Genomic DNA, 24,530 nt, shown 5'->3' on the forward strand with positions numbered 1-24,530 from the left:
AAGCAAAACCCAGCGGGCAGCCTTGGGCTTTGGGTTACCGAATCTTGTGGGATTTCTCTGAAATCCCTTCCTTTTTGCAAGATAAGTATTCAGGCCGCTGCACACGGACCCACTGATGTTATTTAGAAATTGCGATTCATAAGTTTTTTTTTTTTTTCCTGATCCATCAGCTGTTTCCTTAATTGCTAAACTATCATTTCTTGGCTGACACCCAAGAGGTTCATTTTATCTGCAGCACTCAAAGCACACACAGCACCTAGCAGAGTAGCTGCTCCTTTGTTTTAACTTTGCTGCTAAAGCTTAAAAAAAAAATCCTCCCTCCTTTAATTCCTCCAGGAGGTGTCTTATTCTTAGAACTTATTAAAAATGAGAAAGCAGTCCTAGAGGCTTCTGGAGGTCTAAGTTCATAAAGTGAATATGCATAAAGCTACAGAATACCAAGTTTTCAAAATTATACCTTTTCATGCATACAGTACCTGGAGTGAATCGGCTGATTTAACATAACCTTGTCTAATTTAAATCTATCCCTTTCTTCTGCTTGGCTGTTGTTCAATTTTAGATGGGAAAAATGGGTTCCTATTTTCTACTTTCACAAACCAACAAGGCTTCTGTATTTCTAAATAAGAGTGAGGAGATAGCATTTAATTTCTGACCTCTTCCCCCCCCGCCCCCCCTAATTCCAGAGCTTTGGGGAAGGAAAGTACTTCTGTTTAGGGGAGACAAACTATTAAATGAGAAAAACAGAGAATGGAGAGACTCAGGCTTAGGTTCCGATGCCTAGCGTAAGGCCTTACTCAAAGTTGGCAGGCATGGGTCTTGGTTGCAAGTACAATGCTTACACAGAAGAGAAGTCGTTGAATAATCTCCTTGCAAGAGGTAGTTATGAGGGCATACAGAAAAGCACAGAAGTGGAATCTGGATGGAAATGAAGGACAGTTGGCTCAATAGGTAGAAAGAACAACTGAAAAGTTTTAAGTCAAATGACAACTGAAAAGACCACTTGCTTTGCTAGCCCAGGCCATATGGTAGCATGGAGGTCAGGCAGATAGATGTGCAACTGGCTTAAACTGAAGGTCTTGTGAGTACGGGGTCTGAATTCTAGTGAAAGGGCCATGTCCACACAAACTGAAGTTCTGAATTTATTCGTTTGATAAGCTCTTACTGAATGCCTGCTCTGTGCTGAGCTCTCTCCTAGTTAGTGCTGATCTTTCAGGGATAATAAAACCACTCCTACCTTCAAGAAGTTTGTTTTCCAGCGTAGGAAGCTGAATATGTAATGCCTTGCTCAAAGTCAGCGGACATCAGTGTTTTTTGGGTAATAGATCTGGGAGGGGACATCAACAGGTCAACTTGTCAAACCAGCTTCTTCCAGCAAAATTTCACTCATTTTTGGGAAATACAATGACTTAGCCACAAGCCTTTCATATACAGTTTGTCATCAAATTATATAAACAAGAGTCTAAAGTCTCAGTGAATTACCTTCGTTTTCTTAGGCGTGTAGGAAAAGAGATTCCTCCTCTTTTACAAACACTTGGAAACTCTCTGAATTTAAAACAGATCATTTCTGGATTCTCCACTTCTCTTTGGGGGAAATTCACTCTGAATCTTGAAAAGGGTGCCCCCTATTCAAGAGTTAGGTCTTCAATTTTCTGATTCTACATTACCAGTAACATCCTACAACCAGAAAAGAGATAGGTGCTGCTCGCCACTGGCTGAAAGGATGCTTGGAAGTCTACGAATTTGAATTTACCTTGATGCTCCATGAATGACAAACATAAACACCTCTTTTAAATAGAAAGGTATGAATGAAGACCAACTCTCATGTCCTCATAGGGGAATAAAACTGTAGGGATGTGCTGTGTACTGTATTTTGATTCCATTTCCCTCTTACAAAATGCTTAATGAGAGCAAAGTGCATGACAGAGCTACTTGAAGATCCTTTGGCCAGACAGCATCTTAGTTATCTAGTGCTCCTGTAACAGATATACTTCAAGTGGATGGCTTTAACAAACAGAAACCTATTCTCTCACAGTTTAGGAAGCTAGAAGTTTAAATTCAGGGTGCCAGCTCCAGGGGAAGACTTTCCCTATTGGATCTGGAGGAAGGTCTTTTTTACCAATCCTTCCCTGGATCTAGGAGTTTTTTAGTGCAGGGACCCCAGGTCCAAAGGACACACTCTGCTCTTGGCTCTTCTTTCTGGTTGGTAGGAGGTCCCTCTCTCTCTGCTTGCTTCTCTCCCCTTTTATCTCTCGTAAGATAAAAAGTGATGCAGATCAGGGCACTGACTTGAGTAAGTGTGTTGCTTCCCACCCTAATTCTCTTTAACAGAGCCTAATGTCTCATTGGAAACCCTGGTGGCATAGTGGTTAAGTGCTACAGCTGCTAACCAAAGGGTTGGCAGTTCAAATCCACCAGGTGCTCCTTGGAAACCCTATGGGGCAGTTCTACTCTGTCCTATAGGGTCGCTATAGGTTTGCTATGAGTCAGAATTGACTCAATGGCAATGGGTTTGGTTTTTGGTTTTAATGTCTTATCAAGCACAGGCAGAGATTAGGATTTACAACACATAGGAAAATTACATCAGATCACAAAATGGAGGACAACCACATAACACTGGGAATGATGGCCTAGCCAAGTTGACACACATTTTTAGGGACACAATTCAATCTATAATAGACAGAGTCCCTGTACATTGTAGTGTGCATGCTGTATGAAGTATTCGAGAAGGATTAGCGTCCAATGTTTTGAAATAGTAAGCTCAGTCTCTTTTAAGATGAGGCACTGTTTCAATAACACTGATGCTTGTTTGTATTTTCAAAATCCTGATGTTTAACATGTAGTGATCCTGACAGACACCTCTGATGTCTACAGACCAGATTCTAGATAGTACATATTCTATATTTTTGGGAGTCCTTCTCTATGTTTCTCTTTGTAACTAGTGCTAATCATGGTACTTGGCACACAGTAATACCTCAATAAATGTGTGTTGAAAGAATGATTATAATCTAGACCCTATCCTTTATCATTTATTTCATTTTTAATATTTAACTGACTTTAGGGAACCATAGCTGTGTTAGAAATAGCCCTCACTCTTATGACACCTAATATCTAGTAGAGGACTTCAGCCAAAACCACAGCTAACTAAAACATGAGGTGGTAATGATCTTCACACAAAGGAAGATTCTCACACAGAGCCATGGAGGTTTAGAGATGGTAGAACTCGTCTGTCTTCGGGCAGGAGGATGTGGATGGTAAAGAAACCTTCATGGAAGAGATGTCATTTGAGATTGGTTTTTGAGGATGAGTCAAATTTTGATAGGCTGAGATGGGGAGGAAAACCTCCCAGGTAGTGGGAGGAAACTCAGTAAACATGCTGAAATAGGAACTTACAGAGCACATTTAACCAGTGGATGTTGTCACTTCTGACTCACGGTGACCCTGTGTTTCAGAGTAGAACTGTGCACAACGGGGTTTTCAATTGCTGTAATCTTATGGAAGTTGATTGCCAGGTCTTTCTTTCATGGTGTTGCTGGGTGGATTCAAACCCCCAACCTTTTGGTTACCAGCCAAATGAAAACTGTTTGCACCCCCCAGGGTCCTTAGAGCATGTTTAGGAAATGGTAAGTAGCCCAGTTTGGCTAAAATATGGAATGCAAAGAATGGGAGCAGATGGCTGTCAAGGGTAGGTGACGGGTCATGTCTTCAGAGGACCTTGAACACTGGAGTGAGGAGTGAGTCTTGATTTCTATAAGCCACAGATGGTGACTGGCATAAACACAACTGTATGTGGAGAAAAAGTTGGAGAAATGAGGTAGGAGACTACCCTTTACCACAGCCCTTCAGCTACCCCATTCCCTGTAACTGTACCAGCACTTAAAGTGTAGGGATTTCATAAAATTCAGAATGGGCTCCTTGGCAGTGGAGCTTCTAATCCGGGACAATGATCCAGTATAGTTTGAAATGTTTGTGTTTTCCTGTCCTGAATCAAAAATTTATAGAGCCAGAAAAAAAGGGCCAAGAAGGGCTGCGGGAAATAGCTTACTGGGGGCTTGAAAGGAACCACCAGATTTATGCAGAAGCTCTCCACAGGCCATTTGCAGCAGGCAGGCTTGAATAAAGACCCCTGCCGCTTTTTGACCATCTGCCAGGTTAACTCATACAGAACTACAGGCATTTGAGTGTACCCCCAGGATGAAACTTACAAAGCATTCCGTTACTTAAAAAATATCATCATGTGGAATTTCTATTTGTTTTTTTCTTCCATTTTTTTTTTTTTTTCCAGAGGAGCTGTTAATGGTCTTGAACTTCACTTACTGAGCCTCAGTGAGAAAGGAAAACGCCAAAGCTAAGGGCTTGCAGAGCTCAGCACTGAGTCTAAGCTTATGTGGCCGTGCAGATTAATGCCTGTCTTGGGGATTTGTCACTGATAATTAAAGGCTGACCTTTTGCATACTTAAACATGAATTGAATTTTTGATGTCCCCTTAGCATCTTAAGTTTCAAAGCAAATGTTTCAGTAGCTGCCTCCTTAAAACAAGTTTTGTTTTTTCCCTCCCTGGGAAGAAAACCTCTATGTAGATCTTTCTGGGGAGATCTCCTTCAATAGCGTAAGATCTTACAGTCTAGGGTAGACTCAAAAGTTGGGATCTGAATTTTTCACTCAAACCAGAGGTAATTTCCGAGGAATGTGTGTGTGTGTGTGTGTGTGTGTGTGTGTGTGTTTGATGAACTTAAAAATAGAAACTTATGCTTTCGAAATCAAGAACAATCAATTTCTGCATTTCTTATCCTAAATAATTTAAAATATGTGTAAAGATTTAAATGCATAACATTATTTATAAGAGAGAAAAATGTAAAGTCACACAACTGTTCAATAATAGGGAATTGGTTAAATAATTCTATGATATCTCAATAGAATGGAATATTACACAGCTGTTACAAATGGAAACAATTAGAGTGGAATGATAATGAACACGAAAGCATTACCAGAATCATTCCACCTTAAATGAAAAAAATCAACAAACTGTTATTAAAACCAAAAACCAAACCCAGTGCTGTCGAGTCGATTCCGACTCATAGCGACCCTAAAGGACAGAGTAGAACTGCCCCATAGAGTTTCCAAGGAGCGCCTGGTGGATTCGAACTGATGACCCTTTGGTTAGCAGCCATAGCACTTAACCACTATGCCACCAGAGTTAAAGCACCTAATTTTTAAAATGGGTTTATGTTCTTAGCACCCAAAGACCATGCAAGACATTTGTTCTTTAATGACAACTGTTCTTCGATGTATGGGTTTTTATAACTTTTTTACAGAAGTACCAACTATGAATAGATCAAGATTCCTTCATTTGGCAAGTGCCAGAAAACCAAATCAAATAGCCAACACAAAGAGAAATTCATTAACTAACATAACTGAAAAGTCTAGTGAGTTTCTAGCTTCAGATATGATAGAATTCAGGGGCTTACATTCTCTGTCAAGACACTCTCTCTCCCTCTCGGTGACCTGCTTATCCTTGCTCAGTTTTATCCTTTAGACATATTCTGTCCACATCATGGGCAATATGGCCACCAGCAACCCGACTCACATCTTCCTAGTTTATCACCTCTAAGGGAAGAAGAACTTCATTCCATAGATAGATGTCAGAGGAGACGTTGATTGCCTGGCTGGGGTCACTTGACCATCTTATGATGTTGGGTGAGGCACCACCATTGCTAGTCCAGCAAAACTGTGTGAGTGCGAGACAGCTGGTTCCTCCCAGGAAGGAAGCTGGCAGGTCAAAAAAGTATCTGCTATTCTATCATTTTCTCTTGCATTCTTGCCTAAGCCACCCCCCAGTCAAACAGCTGTCCCTACCACCCATCACTTGCTACTCTTCATCAAGGCTGTCCTAGTCCTTGAAGCATTTGACCACCAAGCCACTGGCACACTCTCTTCCCTGTTGATTCTGACACAGTGTCTCTATCACTCGTAACTATAAAACACACTTCCTTTGAGCGTTTATCCTGAGGTGTGTCTTTGTCTTGTCTTGTTGTCTTGACCGTCAGCTCCAGAACGGTGAAGACTTAATGAATTGTATGCCACCGTGGGCCTCACAAGGAGCCCTGATGGTGCAGTAGTTAAAGTGCTCTGATGCTAAAGGTCCGCAGTTCCAAAGCACCAGCCACTCCACGGAAGAAAGCTTCTGTAAAGATTTACGGCTTTGGAAACCCTACTGGGCAGTTCTACTCTATCTTACAGGGCTGCTGTGGGTGGGAATCAACTCGACAGCAGAGGGTGGGCAGCCGTCATGTGCCTGCACACAGCAGGTGTTCAATAAGCTGATAGACTTCTCTTGACCTTCCGTTTTTCTGCTTCCAGGTAAGAATGAGGTGGAGAAGAGCAGGTCTCAGGACTCCCTTTGCTCACTGTCCAAGTGACTTACCCTCTATAAATCTGAGTCTTTGTCTGTACAGTGGGGTAATAATACCAGCTGTAAAGGTGTTTGAGGAATCAAACAAGATAACTTCTATGTTATTTAATTCCTGGCCTGTGGAACATGCTCAAAAATAAAGGGCAGCTAAAATAATGGCAGAAGAAAGGCCTGGCGATCTACTTCGGAAAATCAGCCCATGGAAACTCTTCCGATCACAACAGTCCACTCTGCAGCTGATCATGGGAATGGCACAGGACTGGGCAGCGTTTCACTCCATTGTGCATGGGGTCGCCATAGTCAGGGGCCGACTCGATGACAGCTAACAACAACAACAGCAACAACAAAACGCCATTGGAACTCGCTTTTCCCTAGCCACAACTGACATTTTTCCAAGTTCTTTTTTCCACTGTAATAACTTGACATTTTTTTTTTCGGTCCTGCAATTTCTAGATTGTCAGTAATTGACATAATTTTCTGCTCATAGGTGTGGCTCGTTAATTGGCTAAAGGATCAAAGAAGACACAAAAATACTCATTGCAATTCAGCTTAGCTGTTTATTTCTTGAAACTGCATGAAATTATTAGATGCCTCTAATAAATCTATTAGAAATTTCAGAACTACGTGGAAGAGGATTCAAAGTTGCAGATCCCAGACAGGTAGGGGAGTGAAGGTGAGATCAGGCCTCAGCCAAGTTCTCAGTTATTTCCGGTAACCACGTCCCTCACAGGGATCCAAGCTGATCTTACTGTGAGTCACTTCCTTCTTGTTCCCAGGGTGAGCTTCCAAGCACTTCCTTGTGTGGCTTGGATCGGGGTCCTGCTAATAAGCAATGGAAATGAAGATGCCCATCAGGAAGAAAGAGCTAAGAGGTTTGGAAAAAATACAACCTCTGGACTTTGTTCCAATTATTTGCGAGTGTAATGAACCATAGATATTAGAACAAGACATTTCAAACTGTGAGAGCCCCAGAGAGCCCAGAGTACCGTGTGTGTGTGCGTGTGTGTGTGTGTGTGTGCGTGTGTGTGTGAGAGAGAGAGAGAGGGAGAGAGAGAGAGAGTGTACCTGCTCTGAAAGCAAAGACAAGTAGCAAGGGGATTTTTGCCATCTTAGGGGGTGGGAGGAGCCCTGGTGGTGCCCTGGTTAAGTGTTTGGCTGTTAACCAAAAGGTCGGCAGTTTGAATCTACCAGCTACTCCTTGGAAACACTATAGGGCAGTTCTACTCTGTCCTATAGGGCCGCTATGAGTTGGAATCAACTCAATGGTAACAGGTCTGGTTTTCTTTTTTGGGGGTTGGCAGGTAGGGGTGGTGAAGGCCTTTAAAACAAGTCACAGGAGGAGAAAAAGTCTGATGCTAGTTTCTCAGCTGAACGCCCCCGAACAATCACATTTCTGAGTTTATTCCTGGTGCAGGATTATGCTCTTCACAGGTCCAGCTGTTTTCAGACTTTCCAGTTGACAAGGGTTCGGGTTTCTGTTCTCTGGAGCCGGGCTAGTTTAATGGAGTCCTGCTCCCTCCCCTCCTTCCCTGGAGCCTGAGGTCTGAGTGCCAGGTGGGGGCAGGGAGGCTGAAGAGTGGGAAGAGGGAGAGACAGCGGGAGGCTCCGCCTCAGGGCTGACTGCATTTGTCTGAAGTGAGGGCAGCTTGTGCTGAATCTGGAGCCTCGGAGAATAAAAAATAAGGTAAAAGAGCAGCTGATGCCAGAAACCAGAAGCCTTCCGAAGTGTTTCTCAGGACGAGGAAGACAGTGGAGTTGTCACCCACTTGTTTGTCAGCCAATCAGCCCACTGAGATGCGTTAACCTTCAGCTACTCAGAAAGTACGGTGGACACCAGGGTCACAGCACGGATAAGGCCAATGAAGAGAATGGCTTGCACTAGTGAGCAATGCTGTGTGCCTGGTGCCGTTCTGCCTGCGCTGTGTGGTAGCTCATTTAATCTGACCAACAAGCTGGTATGTCAGAAACTGCTATCTCCACTTCACAGGTCAAGGACTTAAACCTCAGAGGGAGCTTGTAACCTGCCCAGGGGCACGCAGGTGGTTAATGAGCTTGGCTGCCACCTGGAAAGCTGGATGTTGGAGTCCACCCAGAGCTGTCTCTAAAAGGAAGGCCTGCTTATCTCCTTCCCCAAGCCAGCCGTTGAAAACCCACAGAGCGTAGTTCTCCTCTGACACACTTTGGGGAGCCATGAGTGGGAGCAGCTCGACAGCACTGGGTAGTCTGGCTCCAGAACCCGAATTCTTAGCCAGTGCTCCCTCCTGTCTCCCCAAAACAGATTTTTCTCACAGGGGTAACAGGAGTGAAAGCCCATGGCTGGAGGCCAGGAGCGGGGTCGTACCCTGCTGTGTGTTCTGGTGCCCCACACATCTAGTTGCCTTCACCTGTGGTGCCGAAAACGGAAAAATATGTTTGTTGATGCCAAATTTACAGCAGCTTAGATTAAGAGTTCGTTTAAGGTGAGGTCCATATCCTTTTGTATTGTCAATACTTCTCCCTCAAGGAGAGGGAGTGGCAGAAAACCCACAGGCACACCACAAGTGAATGTCAGACTCTGACAGGCGTGCCTCTGACTAACAAGATGCATACTTTGGGGGTATCAAATGATGTGGCTATTTTTAGCATCAAATACATTGTACTTAGGGCAGAACTTCAGAAACGGTCTCTCTATTCAGTCTGCTCAGGTGCCTCCAGGTACTCTGGTGTTGTCTGTGAGCTTACTCAGCCCTCTCTCCTAGCTGGCATTACCTTCTGCCTCTAGGTTATCAAAGCTCCTTTACATTCCTCCAGCAGGAGTCCCCAGGCCATGCACATGGTGCTTGGCTGCGAACCAAAAGGTTGGCGGTTCAAGTCCACCCAGAGGCACCTCAGAAGAAAGGTCTGGTGATCTGCTTCTGGAGAATCAGCTGTTGAAAACCCTGAGAAGCACAGTTCTGCTCTGACACACAAGAGGTCACCAGTTGACTCAATGGCAACTTATTACTTAGCAGGTCATTAGTATGAGAGCTGTAATTGTTAAATACTTTTCCTCACCAGACTAGATGCTTTCAATTCATCCACATACACACATTGCTTGGGCTATGAAGATATTATTACCTATTAAAATTAGATATACTGAGACATGAAGCGGATCTGAGAGAAGAGAGAGGAGGGAGCAGAGCAGAGGGGAGAGGGCGGAGGGAGGTTTCTCAGCTATTTCCGAACGGCTCAGGAACTGCAGATCTGAGTCCCATCTCTGGTTACATCCAAGTAAAGATGCAGTTGATGTCCAGGAACTGGTGTTTGATTCTTTGATCATCAGCTCTGTTCTTGCCTCCTGATTTTCTCCCTTAGTGATGGCTTCAGCCTGTACCTCATGTGTGAAGCCTTCTTTTGCTTTGGGGGGTTAAAAATCCACCATCTCACAGAGAGGAGTTTCAGGAACAGACAGGTGAGTTTGATGGATTAACCTAGCCATTGTGATCTTAGAAGTAGTCCTGAGGAAAGCGCTATCCTCAAGGACTTGGTGGTCAGAGAGAAAATTAGGATGTGGGCACTATAGTCAGTTCCCTTTGTGGGGCCAAGCCTCACAAACTACTTAGTAATGGGCAGGGGAATAATTAAAATCAGTGACAATAATAAGGTTACAATTAGAAGGCTACCGTCGAGTGGTCTGTGGCTCAGGTGATCTTATTTATGTACAACGGAATAAAACACTGCCTGGTCCTGCGTCATTCTTGTGATTGCTGGCATGTTTGAGTTCACCATCGCAGCTGTTGTCCCAATCCATGTCACTAAGGGTCTCCCTCACCCTTGCTGACCCTCTACTTCACCGCACACGATGTCTTCCTGCAGCGATTGATCCGTCCTGATGATGTGTCCAAACCAAGTGCATCAGACAATGTTCTGTTGTGATCCATAAGGTTTTTTTCCTCGGCTAATTTTTGGCAGTAGATCCCCAGGCCTTTCTTCCTAGTCTGTCTTAGCCCGGAAGCTCTTCTGAAACCTGTCCATCATGGATGACCCTATCTGGTATTTGTAATACTGGTGACATAGTTTCCAGCATCACAGCAAGACACAAGCCACCACAGTATGACAAACTGACAGATGGTACTATTAAAGTGCCACTTACTGTATGGTTTCCCTGTGCAAAGTGCTTGAGGACATTGACTCCTCCTTGTTTCCTTCCAGCAACCCTGTGACACATGTATTATTAGCTTCATTCCACAGATGCAGTAACAGGCTTCCAACTGTTAAATAATAGTTCTTAAAAATAAAACCCAGGAATCTGCTGCTTGGCCTCTACCCTTAAGAACACTGGACTAAGAGTTTGAGTCCCTGTTCTACCATTAATAACTTCTCTGTCAACAGGCAAAATTTCTAATACCCAGGGACTCATTTTCCAATGTCTGGTACATAGGATGTGCTCGGTAAAGAGGAATGAAATCAAATGTGGGGATAATTCTAATTGCTCAACTTGTCTGTCAGGGTTGTTTAGAGGCTAGATGGGGGTGAAAATATAAAAATACTTTGGAATGCATTGGGTGTAAAACAAACGTGAGCCTCAGTTACCACTGTGTGCCTGCAACGGGTACATACTTCTAGGCGCGTGAACCTCCTTTGGTCAAGCTGGTCTTCTTTATGGGGAAGGGAGAGTTTGAGTAACATGTTGCTAGTTGCCGTTGAGTCATCGCGGACTCATGGCGACCCCATGTACAACAGAACGAAATCTTGTCCAGTCCTGCACCATCTTCACATTCCCTGGTGTGATCAGGTCCATTGTTGCAGCCACCGCGTGACTTTCTGAGTGCCTTTCAACCTAGGGGGCTCATCTTCCAGCATTATATGGGACAGTATTCTGTTGTGACCCATAGGGTTTTCATTGGCTAATTTTCAGAAGCAGATTGCCAGGTCTTTCTTCCTAGTCTGTCTAAGTCTAGAAGCTCCTTTGAAACTTTTCACCGTGGGTGATCCTCCTGGTATTTGAAATACCAGTGGCATAGCTTCCAGCATCACAGCAACATGCAAGCCACCACAGTATGACAAACTGACAGACAGGTGGTGGTAAAGGAACAAAGCCCCTTCCTTTTCCATGAAATCTTAGGTGAAAATTGTGATTCTCCTTGACTCCTAGAGGAGTAACTTTAAACCAAACCTCTGGCAATAAGAATTCACCTAAATGTATGCTTTTGCTTATCATATGCTCGTTCTTGGAGCACTCTGTCAGCCTTGTAAGATAAGTTATCTTTTAAAGCTATTTTTCATTAAGACAAAAAAAAAAAAAAAAAAAACCCCATGCTTCATAGTGTGACTATTTGACATGAGATCTGAAAATGGCTCAGAACATCCTGTCACAGAAATCTCAGCAGGAGAAAGGCTTTAAAACCGTACGCTAAGGAACATGACAGAATGTATTAACCAGACATGACATTTCAGTTCCACAATCATACCATTCAGGTGGCCGTTTCTGTTATCCGAGAACTGGTATTTATTCATCTGTAAAAGCAGGCACATACTGTAGTGATATACAGTAGCTGGCTGATTCCGTTGGCCCAATTTTCTGTTTACTGTGTCATTCAGCCTCATTAGCAATTATGTTACTTCTATAGACATTCAGATTCTCATTTTCACGTAAAGGTGGATAATCTTGTCAAGTGGATTCAGTAGAAAAAAGTTATTTTGAAAAATAGCCATTGATAAACTTGGCCCTAGTCTGCAAGAAACTGTGCACAACTACTTACAAAAGTACTGGAATCAGTTCTGGTAATCTCTGTTTAAGGAGCCCTGGTGGCACAATGGTTAAGCACTCAGTTGCTCACCCAAAGGTCAGTGGCTCAAACCCACCCAGTGACTCTGCAGTACAAAAGACCAGGTGCTCTTCTCCCATAGAGATTTAAAAAAAAAAAAAATTAGAAAACGCTGTGGATCAGTTCTACTCTGTCCTCTAGGGCTGCTATGAGTCAGAGCTGACTCAACGGCACACAACAACAACAACGTCTGGTTTATGACCCACATTGATCTGGGCTTTTTTAAAGCTTGTTTTCTAACGCTGGCATCTTCTACGTTCAACAGACATAAACTGCAGCACAAGGAGAACCCTCCAGCTGATCTAGTTTATAGATTCATGGCAGCCATTCCATAACTCCAAATAGATTTTGAAGATAAATAAAAAACTCTCTATGGTAGTCAAATGGGCAGAAGACCCTAGGGGTTATAGGGATTGGCTCTTCCATTTCCAGAGGAAGACAGTATAGCAGCCACACAACCTGTCTTACTCATCTCTATACATCTAACTTTGTAGCACGTCACCTACGAGGATCTTGGACCATTTTGGTTATGAATTCAGCCCTTGGACTTGGAGAGACCTGGCTTCAAATTCTGGGTCCTCTGCTTATTAGTAATGTGGTCTGGGAGAGCTGGGTAACTTCTCCAGGCCTCCCTTTCATCATTTATAAATGTATATACTAGCAATATAAACCAGGGCTGCTGGAACATTAAATCAGCTTGACACTGGATAGAAGCTCAATCAATATCAGTCGGTATTATCGTTATCATCATTATCACTTCCCTACAGATTGATCCTACTTGTGCACGATGTATAATATATAATGTATAATGATACAGACCTAGATGGGAATTCATTAGTTTTAGGGATGTAATGATCTCTAGAGGCTAGTGGAGCCCTGGTGGTGCAGTGGTTAAACGCTTGGTTGTTGACAAAAAGGTTGGTGGCTCGAACTCACAAGCAGCTCTGAAGTAGAATGATGTGGCAATCTGCTTCCATAAAGATTAGTCTGGATATCCTATGGGGAAGTTGTACTTGTCCTATAGGGTTGCTACAAGTCAGAATCAACATGACTGCACAGAGGATGGCAAATCTTTGCCTTGCTCACTTTGGACACATCATCATGAAGGACCAGTCGCTAGAAAAGGACATTATGTTTAGTAGAGGGTCAGCAAAAATGAGGGAAATCTCCATGAGATTGATTGACACAAGAGCTGCAAAGACGGTCTCAACCATATCAACAATTGTGAGAATGGCACAGGACCAGGCCATGTTTTGTTCTGTTATATACAAGGTTGCCATGAGTTGGAGCTGACTGTATGACAACAAACAACAACAGAATAGCTTCGGAGGATATATGATGTCTTAGAACTGTCTGAATCAGTTTATATTCTTATAATATGGTAATTTTGTTGTTTCAGGATAAAAGTTTGTTTGACTTGGAGAATCCCAAGTTAAGAATAATAATAAAAAAAAAAGTGTGTGTACTTTGCTAAAAACAAAACAACAACTAAAAAAAGAACAGATGGTCACAAGAACGAAAACCAAAGTTGCCCCAGTAATGGTCAGTAGCCATCCTTATGAAAATAAGACTGGCTGAAAACCAGTACAGTTATTGTTAACATATGAACACGTGCTTTCTGTGTGTTTGACAAGCTGTCGTATGTGTGAACCACTCTCTCGAGCTCTTGATACACTCTGAGTTTGGTTACATCTGCTCTTCACAACTGGTTGCACAATCTGCTGTGGTAGAGTCCCTGATTGCTGTCTCATCGTGGTGGGTTTGAACTGATAAGGTTTGTCATCATTAGCACCTGCAGTGGCATCACGCTGGCCTGCTATGTTCCTTCTGCTTCTCTGAGTCTTATGACTCAGGCTCATTTTTAAATTAACTTTTATCTGTTAAGTAACGAGCACATCAGTTTTTTATTATCACAGACATTTCATCTAGGAGGCTTTCTTTTTTTTATTACCAGAATTTCCCCCCTCCCCAACAATGTAATGAAACAAAACCTACCCAGTGTGTACACAACGCAGGATTTCATTAAACCCCGGTTGATGGCAAAGACGATTTACACAGAGCGAGGTAGCCCCTTCACAAGTTTACGTCTTGTGAGGAGAATGAGGTTTCATATAACAAAACAGGTATTTTCCCACTTTATGTGCAAACTAGCTGTGTCACCTTCTCCTGTCTGGAAGTCACGATATTTCCTTGTTCTTTAGAATTCTGTGTCTACGTGTATATGTGTCCCTTGTGTCCAGGAATGGACAGGTACATGCTGGTATTAGGCTACAGGCGTGGCAATCTCTTTGTGTACCTATCTGCGTATCACAGGAGTGATGGCCCCAAGTTGGGTTACTCTGTTAAAGACACTTTAAACCATTAGGACAATTAGATCCAATTTGGGAGGGAAAAAAAGACACCTGCTGCATTACCCTTCTTCCTCAAAGTTAACATGATAAAGTGGTGAGAATCTGTATTTCTTCCAGTCCCTTCAAAAGCAACTGCAAGGTTCTACAAACAGGAATGTCTCCTAGTTACCCTTCAAAATAGATTTACTTTCAGGTACCAAAACTTAAAAAACCAAACGCATTTCTGTCAAATCAATTCTGACTTATGGCGATTCAGCGTGTTACGGAATAGAACTGAGCTCCCTAGGGTCGTAATCTTCATGGTAACACTTCGACAGGTCTTTCTCCTGCAGCCCTGCTAGGTGGGTTTGAACCTCCAACCTTTAGCTTAGCAGGCAATTGCAATCTGCTTGCACCTCCCAGGGAGTTCTTTATCAGATACCAAATGCAAACAAAGCCCACTGCCCTTGATTCGATTCTGACTCATAGCAACCATGGAGGACAGAGCAGGACTGCACCATGGAGTTTCCAAGACCGTAAATCTTTATAGAAGCAGACTGCCATATCTTTCTCCCATGACGCCACTGGAGGGTTAGCAGACGAGTACTAAATCACTGTGCCACCAGGGCTCCTTTTAAGGTATAGGGCTTTATAATATAGAGATTATACTAAAAACGAAAACAAACCCATTCCCACTGAGTCAGTTCCTACTCATAGTAACCCTATAGGACAGAGTAGACCTGCCCCATAGGGTTTCCAAGGAGCGGCTGGTAGTTTCGAACTGCCGACCTTTTGGTTAGCAGTTTGCTCACATATTCCCTAAATAAATTAAAAAAAAAAAAAAAAAAAGAACCGTGTTTCTACTTCTATATTTTAAGGTTGACATTTAATTTTTTTTATTAAAGGTTTAAATAGTTGCAAAGGATGTAATTTCTGTCATATTGTTAGTATTGATATTTAAAAATATAACCATTATATCTATCTTTTAAATGTTTCTAATAAAAAAGTTATTTTATGCTCACCATTTTCTATGAAAAAATTAATGAACTATTGTTTTTTTTACCATTGGACATTTTACATTGTTTCTTTTGCTCTCTTTGACCTTGTATTTTCATTACACTTCCCTCATAGAATTATGTCTTAGAATAATATTGTTCACACTGGAAAGCACTTTTTTGATCACCATAGTATTATATTTCTTTGCAACAAAAATATGTATATAAATTTAAATTACTTTTTAATTCCTTATGACCCTAATGCTTAAAGTATCAAAAATTTCTTTTGGATTGTGTTATCATTACAAGCATTATTAATACACAATGGCCCAAAACAATATAAATGTATTATAAAACTTAATAAATAATGCTTAAATATAAAAAAGTAAATTTTTTATATTGGAAATTTATCTGTTATTTGGATGAGGCTTTTTTCTTCAATGAGTTTATATAGTTTTTGGACAGATATTATTTATTTCAAGAATGGGATGTAATTCAGCATGAATTCTATTTCTGTTTTTCATTTTATAGATGTAAGTCCTGAGAAGGCTTGTTCATATCAACGAGCAGATGGGAATGGGTGAGGTTTTGTTGTAGTGTCATTCATTTCTCTGAATTCCTTCTGTGTTATAAGCTTTAGGCCACACGGTACTTGTCATCAAAAATGGTTTTTTAATGATCTATCAGCTGATCAGTAGATTGCTGTTGTTGTGTGCTGTCAAGTTGATTCTGACTCATGGTAACTCCACGTGACAGAGTAGAACTGCCGCGTATGGTTTCCTAGGCTATAATCTTTACGGGACTAGATCACCAGGTCTTTTCTTGGGGCTCCTTATGAGTAGATTAGCATTGTAAAATGGCAGCATCGCACCTCATCTAAGTTCAGGGGAAGGAGAGAGGATCACCATCAGCGTCAACAGCCCACAGTTGATCCCTGTGAGGTGGCCGTCAGACATAACTTTGCTCTCCAACCTTTTTATCAATTCTGACACCAGTAATCCCTCTCACAGCACTCTCTGCTTCTCTGCTGGGTTTGGTAATTCATTGCAACGGCCATACAAAACTCACAGAGTATACTCACAGTTATGGGGTTTATGAGGGAAGTAAGAGTTACAATTCAGGGTCAGGATCAACTAGGAAGTACAGTGACACCTGTGAGAGCTGGAACTCAGCAGGACTGCTTTGTTTTTCTGAGTCAAGTTTTCCGCCTTTGACAGGGTTCAGTCTTCCCACTTTTCTATCACTTGTTTTAGTGGAAAATATTTGTGTTTTCCTTCTCTGACAGGTTTTTGCTTTACACAGGTTTTGGCTTTCACAGGTTTTGTTGTAACAGAAACAACTCAGAATACAGTCCTTTGATCAGAATAGCTTCTTGGCTGTGTCTGAAGGCAGGTCTCTGGTGCCAGGCCCTGCTCAGGCCTGGCCTCTGCCACTGGGATCTTGTTCTTGACCTTGTCCCCCTGCCCTTGACCCCTGCTCAGGCAAGTGTTACAAAGCTGTTTAGCTCCACCAATAAGTGCCCAGAGGCATCCCACTTCACCAGGAAGCCCCGTGCCCAATGGTGCTCAGCTCTCTTGCTCCATGGTTCAGCAAACCTAGCTCCATCAATAAGTGCCCAAAGGCACCCCACTCCACCAGCAAGCCCACTGCCCAAAGGCTCTCAGCTCTCTCACTCTGTGGGTCAGCACACCCACCGTAGCCACCTTGCTCCACAGGCTATGATGCCCACCATGTTGTCTCGCGCTGGTGTCCTGGTTCTTCTGCCCCTTGACTCTGCTGTGCTTGCTGCTGCTTCTTGCCACTTCACGCTGTCTCCCATGTTACAGCTCCCTCTGTGTGTTGGGTCTAGGAAGTTCTTAGCACAGGGATCCCAGATACAAAGGACACACTCTACTCCTGGCTTTTTCTTGATGTAGTGAGGTACCCCACCCTCCAACACCTGGGACTGGTTTTTTTAAGCCTAGTGGGATGGCAAAACTGACCAACTCCCTACCAGGGTTCCATATACCTTATTTGTATATTCCCAGCCCCACAAGCATTCCATGCATCTTATTTGCATTAGCAGACTCTCCAGTCCCCTTGGTGGGCTACATGCATCTTATTTGCATAATCCTACCCAATCATTTTGTGGGAGTTACAAGACCATGGCTAGAAGGGCCATATAATAGCAATTCACCACACCGTAAGCACTTTCAATTTTTTTGAAAGCAAAAAATTGGAAACCTCCTGATATGCAAAAGATTACATCATCCAAGCACTGGAATAACTCTCTTTCATCAGCACCAACACCAGTATTCCCTTTGTTTAGTCCCAGAGGCTTTGTATCCTGTGGCAATGGGCTATGTAGTAAGATTTGGGATGGGAGAAGGATGTTTGTACAATGGGAGTAGGTGACGAAAAAGACAGCAAGATATTGTCAGGTGACAGGCATTCTCAGGAAGATATATTTTAGGCAGATGTACATACGAAGTTTGAGATATTTTAAATTTATTTCCTTAAAATTATCCATGCCCGTGTACCTCTGGGAGAGTTTTATGTACCCCGAGGTCGCCATGAGTCAGAATCGGCTCGATGGCGACTAACAACAAACATATGAGTGCCCCACTGGGATATACTCAGCTATATTGGCTTCACGTATGACAGACCTTGAAACACTGAAAAAGAAGAAAAAAAGGTAGGAGAGAGAGGGAAAAAAGGAGGACGAGGGCGGAAAGGGAGATGGAGGAGAAGGAGAAGGAAGGAAGAAAAGAAGGAAATTAGGAAGGAGGGAGGAAAAGAGGGAAGGAAGGAAATTAGGAAGAATGGAAGGAGGAAAGGAAGGAAGGAGGGAAGGGAGGAAGAAAGGAAGGATGGAAATTAGGAAGGAACTAAGGAAGGAAGGAACAGATGAAGGCAGTGTCGAAAGATGTAGATCCCCGTCTCAAACTAAACAAGCACAAGTCACACTGTCCAAATACTCAGAGAGAAAAATGGTTGACTAACTCCGAGATGCTGAGCTAAATCAATTTGCAGCAAACTTCGTTACTCTTTCCTTGATCTCATGAGATTTTCAGTCATTTATTTCAGAGGGGTTTCCAACAACTCTTGTGCTACTTTTCTAACACAGTGGCACAAGAGAATGACAGACATCATGTTTTTGCTGTAGATCCAAGAGATTTGGATGAAAAAGAAATTGTTTACCTTTAAAATACCTGCCCTGAGTGCTCAGGCAACTCCATAGCCCTCCAAGCATTAGAAAAAAGAGATAAGAAGGAATAGAAAGTTATTTCAAAAAGAAAATCACTTACAATGAGTGGGCCCCGGTTGTTCTCTCGGTACTTGTTCTGGAAGAAAATGTAAACGACAGTGGCAGCCAAGGAGTAGAGGAAGGCGAAGACTGCAACGGTAACGAAGAATTCTGCTGAAGACGAGAAGTCACCAATCAAGGCCAGCTTCTGCCGCTCCTTTCCCTCGCAGGTAGGTACCTCAAAGGTCACCTGGTGCAACCTAAATCCCAAGATTCAAGAAGACACTCTTTAATATGCTGTGGAGAGGAAATTCGATGCCACATGCCTACACCTTCTAAAGCAAATTGAAATGTGGTTTTGAGGGTTTTGTGGCATGTCTAAGAGGCAACTTCATTAAAACCATTGTAGAGATGATCACTGTGGATGTGGAAATAAATATTGCAGTTAAACATTGTTCAGTTGGGTTGAATAATGGCTAGCCACTCTAGAGAAAAGGGATAGGGCAAGAAAAAGGAGTGTGAAATGATTATAAGTTGAAGTACAGCACCTTCTGCTTAAATCCCCTAGTGTTTCCCCACTGTGCTTGGCATAAAATCCCACCAGCTCCTTAACGTGGAAGACCAGGCCTTACTGACATGCCCATATCTATGTCTCCAGCCTCTTCCCCTACCACTTCCGCCTCCATCGCCCCTTTGCACCGTGCGGGCCCACATCCTATTTCTCAGTAATGCCAAAGCTTGCTCCTGCCTTAGGGTCTTGTATCTGCCTATTTCCTCTTCCTCAATCACTCTGCCCTCTGACATCTTCCATGGTCAAGTCCTTCTTGGCATCCAGGTATCCCCTCAGTTATCATCTCCTGGGGGAACCTTTCCTTGGCTACTAATCCACTGTAGCTCCCTTCTTTTAGGCATTTTCTATCACCTCACCCTCTTTAATGTCATTCTTAGCACTGATCACCAGCCAAAACTGTCATGGTAATGTATTAGATTACTTTTTTTTTCTCTCTCTACTATACCTTCGGCACTAAAAAAAAAAAAAAAACTATACCTTCAGCAATGAACTCTTCCTGGTAGTTGGACCTTGGCTTTCTTCTCTATGTATCCTGAATGGCTGAGGCTTGTTACACTCAGTACATAGTACTTTAATACATAGATTAACATTCCTGATTTTGTAAGATGACTGATAGGTCCTCATTTGATTGAACTTTGGAACTTCTATTTTCTAGAATAAGTTCTGTCAGGGCAGCATCCAAGTGCATTATGTTATTTAATAGAGAAAAAAAGATGTTTGGGCAACACTTTGTGCTCAGTTGATGACACTTAAGGAAGATGTGTTATAGGCATAACAGGAGCTCATGATGGGAACTAGAACCATGCAGTTAACTGTAACTTAATATAGTAGCTGTCGTGGATTGAACTGTGTCCTTCAAAAATATGTGTCAATTTGGTTAGGCCATGATTTCCAGTAGTATGTAATTATCCTCCATTTTGTGATGTTATGTAACCATCCTCCATTTTGTGAGTTCTAAATCCAAAAACCTCTATGAGGCAGGACTAGGGTGGGGTGTATCTTGAGTCGCACTGCCTTACTCAAGTCATGCCCTTACTCAAGTCACATCCTTGCTTGAGTCACACCTTTTGTTTTACAACAGATAAAAGGAAAGAGAAGCAAGCAAGTAGGGACCCCACTCCCTAGAAAGAAGAGCTGGGAGTACAGAGCATCCTTTTGAAGCAGGGGCCCCTCTGCTGAGAACCTCCTAGACCCAGGGGAAGACTGATGCCAAGATACATGGAGATCTCCGAAGAATGCTGGGCCCACAGATGTTGAAAGGAGACAAGGACCTCACCCCAGAGCTGACAGAGAGAGAAAGCCTTTCCCTAAAGCTGGAGTCCCTGAATTTGGAATTCTAGTCTTCTAAACTGAGAAAATAAATTTGCATTTGTTAAAGCCATCCTCTTGTGGTATTTCTGTTATAGCAGCACTAGATGACTAAGACAGTAACCAAATTCTTCTTCTTCAGAAGTGACTAATTTATTCCTTAAGGATTAGGCAAGCACTTGAATGAAAACTATTTACATCAATAAAGCATCACTTAGAAAATTATCTGTGAAAGTAACAATGATCATACAACCATTGATGAACCTGGTAAATTCCCAACTTAGGTCCAGGAAGTGATTTACTGACTAAGTAAAACTCAATCCCTTTAAAACAGACCCATGTGCACATCCTCTTCCAATTAAGGTAATAATGATCATGAAAAAATAGCAATAATACTAGCAACTAACATAGGTGCCTTTTCTATGTGCCAGGCTTTGTGTTAACTGTTTATATGTGTTATTCAATGTAATGCTCAAAACAAGCCTATGATGTAGGCATTTTCATTGCCTCTCCTTCTCTTTATAGATGAAGACACAGAGGTTTAGAAAGAGTGAGTAATTTGTCCTAAACCACATAGTAAATGTTGGGTCATGGATTTAAATCTTCGTCTGACACCAGAGCCTGATTTTTTTTTTTTCTTCAACCTCTGCATTAACCTGCTCTTCATAAATAATGAGAACATTAACCAGGATGGATGTTTCCTCAAAGTGAAGCCTGTGGATACCTAGCATCAGAATCACTGGGGGCCTTGATTTAAAAAATAATTTAAAAAAAAAAAAAAAGGATATTCCAGGGCCCTTTCCTGAACCTGGAGTCCCTGGGTGGTACAAACGGTTAGTGCACTCAGCTGCTATTTGAAAGGTTGAAGGTTCAAGTGCACCTAGAGGCACCTCAGAAGAAAGGCCTGGTGATCTACTTCTGAAAACTCAGCCATTGAAAACCTTATGGAACACACACGTGGGGGTTGTATTGAATCAGAAGCAACTCAGTGGTGACTGGTTGTTGTTGTTTTTATTCTGGACCTACTGAGTTAAAATCTCTAGGGGTGTGCCCTTGTTGACAGCCAAAGCAGGAAAGCCCAGTTGCCCTAGGTTCCTTCTCAAAAACATACTCTTTTTTATTTATTGTTTGACTTAAAAGAAAACTGTTTACAAAGTCCATTTGATTTTACTTGTGGATACTGAGCCTCACTCACAAAGAAGAGACTCTTTTCTTGACTAACTGAAAGTTGTGTCCCTTAGTTATCTAGTACTGCTATAACAGAAATACCACAAGTGGGGGGCTTTAACAAACACGAATTTGTTTTCTCTGTTTAGGAAGCTAGAAGTCCAAATTCAGGGCACCAGCTCTATGGGAAGTCTTTCTCTCTCTTTGTTGGCTCTGGGGGAATGTCTTGTTTCTTTGAGCTTCTGCTCCTGGGTGATCTTCATGTGGCTTGGCATCTCTTTTCCCCCAAGTCTGCCTCTCTCACTTGCTTGTTTAATCTCTATTACATCTCAAAAGGGATTGATTTAAGACACACCCTACACTAATCCTGTATGATTAACATAACAAAGACAACCCATTCCCACAGGCATAGAAGTTAGGATTCACAACACATACATTTGGGGGACACAATTCAATCTATAACATTGCACCCTTTTGTCCCTAAAAATTCATGTCCTTTCCACATGCAAAACACATTCACGCCACCACATCATCCCAAAATTCTTCAATCAATTCCAAGTCCAAAATCTCATCTTCTGAATCATCTAAATCAAATACGGGTGAGACTTTAAGCATATTCCATCCTGGGGCAAAATTCCTCTTCACCACTGAATCTGTGAAATCTAAACTCCAAGTTATCTATTTCCAAAGTCTGATTGTGGAACAAGTAAAAGGCAGACATTTCCATCACAAATGGAAGAATCTGGAGGGAAAGAAGGGATAATGGGCACCAAGCAAGTCCAAAACCCAGCAGAACAATTTACATTAACTCTCAAGGCTTGAAAATAATTCTCTATTCTCTGAAACCATCTGGGCGCTGGCCCTGCCCTCCAGACTCTGGGTTTTGGCCATGCTGTCTGGATTCTGGGTGGAGGCCCCTCAGCCCTGGGCTTCAGCTTTGCCTTCCGGGCCTACTTGGATGGCAATACTGCTCCCTAGGCTTTGGGTGGCCCTGTTCTCCTAGTCCATCTGAGCAGCTACCTCACCATCTGGTTTCAACAGCCCCCATTCTTCTGCCCTTTGGGCATGGCAGCCTTGTCTCCTCAGCTTTGGGCTGTGCCCCGTCCCCTGGTACACCTTAATGGCAGCCCCACACTCCGGAACTGAGTTGGTTAAGATCTGGGTCGCCGAAACCCAGGAGCTGTGACCCCACCCTTTGAAATCCAGGAGACTGTGGCCCCACCCATTGAAACCGAGAAGCCCTGCTTTCTATACTCCTTCCAACAGTTCTTCGACCTCTGAACTGCTCCAGAAATGGTCCTTTTCTTTTCTTGGAGGACAACAGATTTAGCTCCTTTGACCTGTTTCCTACCTGTAGAATTCCAAGAGGCAGTGTTCTTTTCTTTAATTTTTTCTCTGCCCCCTTCAGTCTAAGCTGATGGGTTTTCTGCTGTGGTAGTTGGTTAGATCCATCAGTCACAGGCTTAATCTCTTTAGCAAAAGATTGCATAACCACTTTCTTGTTTAAAGTTCTAGAACACGTGTCTTTAGTTTGCCCAACAGAATTTTCCAAATCTTTAAGTTCCGTTTTCATTTTGCACAGTTCATTTTTAAGTCCATCTCTTTCTTCTCGCATTTTACCATAAGCAGCAAGGATAAACCACATGGCGCCTTTAAAATCTTGCTTAGAAATCTCATCAGCCAGATATCCAAGTTCATTTCTTACACGTTCTACCTCCCACCAAATATTTGAACATAATTCAGACAAACTCTTTGCCACTGCATAAAAAGTATCACCCTTCTTCCACTACCCAATTACATGTTTATCATTTCCTTTTAAAGCCTCACTGGAAGCACATTTAATGTCCACATTTCTAGCAACATTCTGCTGCTGATGCCGTATGTATTCTCTGAGACTATAGAGATTTTCTCTATAGCTCTCCTCACTTCCTTCTAAGCCTTCATCAGAATTGCCTTTGATGTCCATAATTCTACCAACAGTGTTTTCAAGCCAATCTAGGCTTTTACTATCACACACACACAAAAAAACAAATCCTGTTGCCGTTGAGTCAATTCCAGCTCATAGCCACCATCAGGCCTTCAGGTTTTTACTATTAGGCACCTTAAAACTCTTCCAGCCTCTACCCATTACTCAATTCCAAAACAACTTCCACGTTTTAGTTACCTGTTAGAACTGCACCCCACTCTGCTGTACCAAATTCTAATTTAGCCCTGGTGGTGCAGTGGTTAAGAGATATGGCTGCTAATCAAAAGATTGGCAGTTAGAATCCACCAGCTGCTCCTTGGAAACCCTATGGGGCAGTTTTGCTCTGTCCTATAGGATTGCTAATAGTTGGAATCGACTTGACAACAATGAGTTTAGTTTTTTGGTTTAGTGCTGCTACAACAAAAATACCACAGGTGGGTGGCTTTAACAAAAACAAATCCATTTTCTCACAGTTTAGAAGGTTAGAAGTCCAAATTCAGGGTGTTGGCTCTAAGGGAAGGCTTTCTCTCTGTTGGTTCTGGAGGAAGGTCCTTGTCTCTTTGAGCTTTTTCTCCTGAGCAATCTTCATGTGACTTGGCATCTCTCTTCCCCAATCTCTGTTTCTCTAGCTTGCTTGTTTAATTTCTTTTATATCTCAAAAGAGATTAAGATACACCCTACACTAATTATGTATTATTAACATAATAAAGACAACTGATTCCCACAGGCAAAGAGGCTAGGATTTATAACACATATTTTGGGGGACACAATT

The 24,530-nt window shown here is 42.5% G+C and overlaps 1 protein-coding gene across 1 annotated transcript in view; it reads right to left on the reverse strand.

Annotated features, from left to right (window-relative positions):
• Positions 1-24,530, reverse strand: part of SYNPR (synaptoporin) — a 433,067-nt gene that overhangs the window by 51,978 nt on the left and 356,559 nt on the right. The window contains exon 4 of the mRNA XM_003410033.3: positions 18,808-19,006. Within this exon, the coding sequence (XP_003410081.1) occupies positions 18,808-19,006 (199 nt within the window). The remainder of the gene's footprint in view (positions 1-18,807; positions 19,007-24,530) is intronic.

The sequence above is a fragment of the Loxodonta africana genome, chromosome 22 (assembly GCF_030014295.1).
Source record: "Loxodonta africana isolate mLoxAfr1 chromosome 22, mLoxAfr1.hap2, whole genome shotgun sequence".
Lineage (NCBI taxonomy): Eukaryota > Metazoa > Chordata > Mammalia > Proboscidea > Elephantidae > Loxodonta > Loxodonta africana.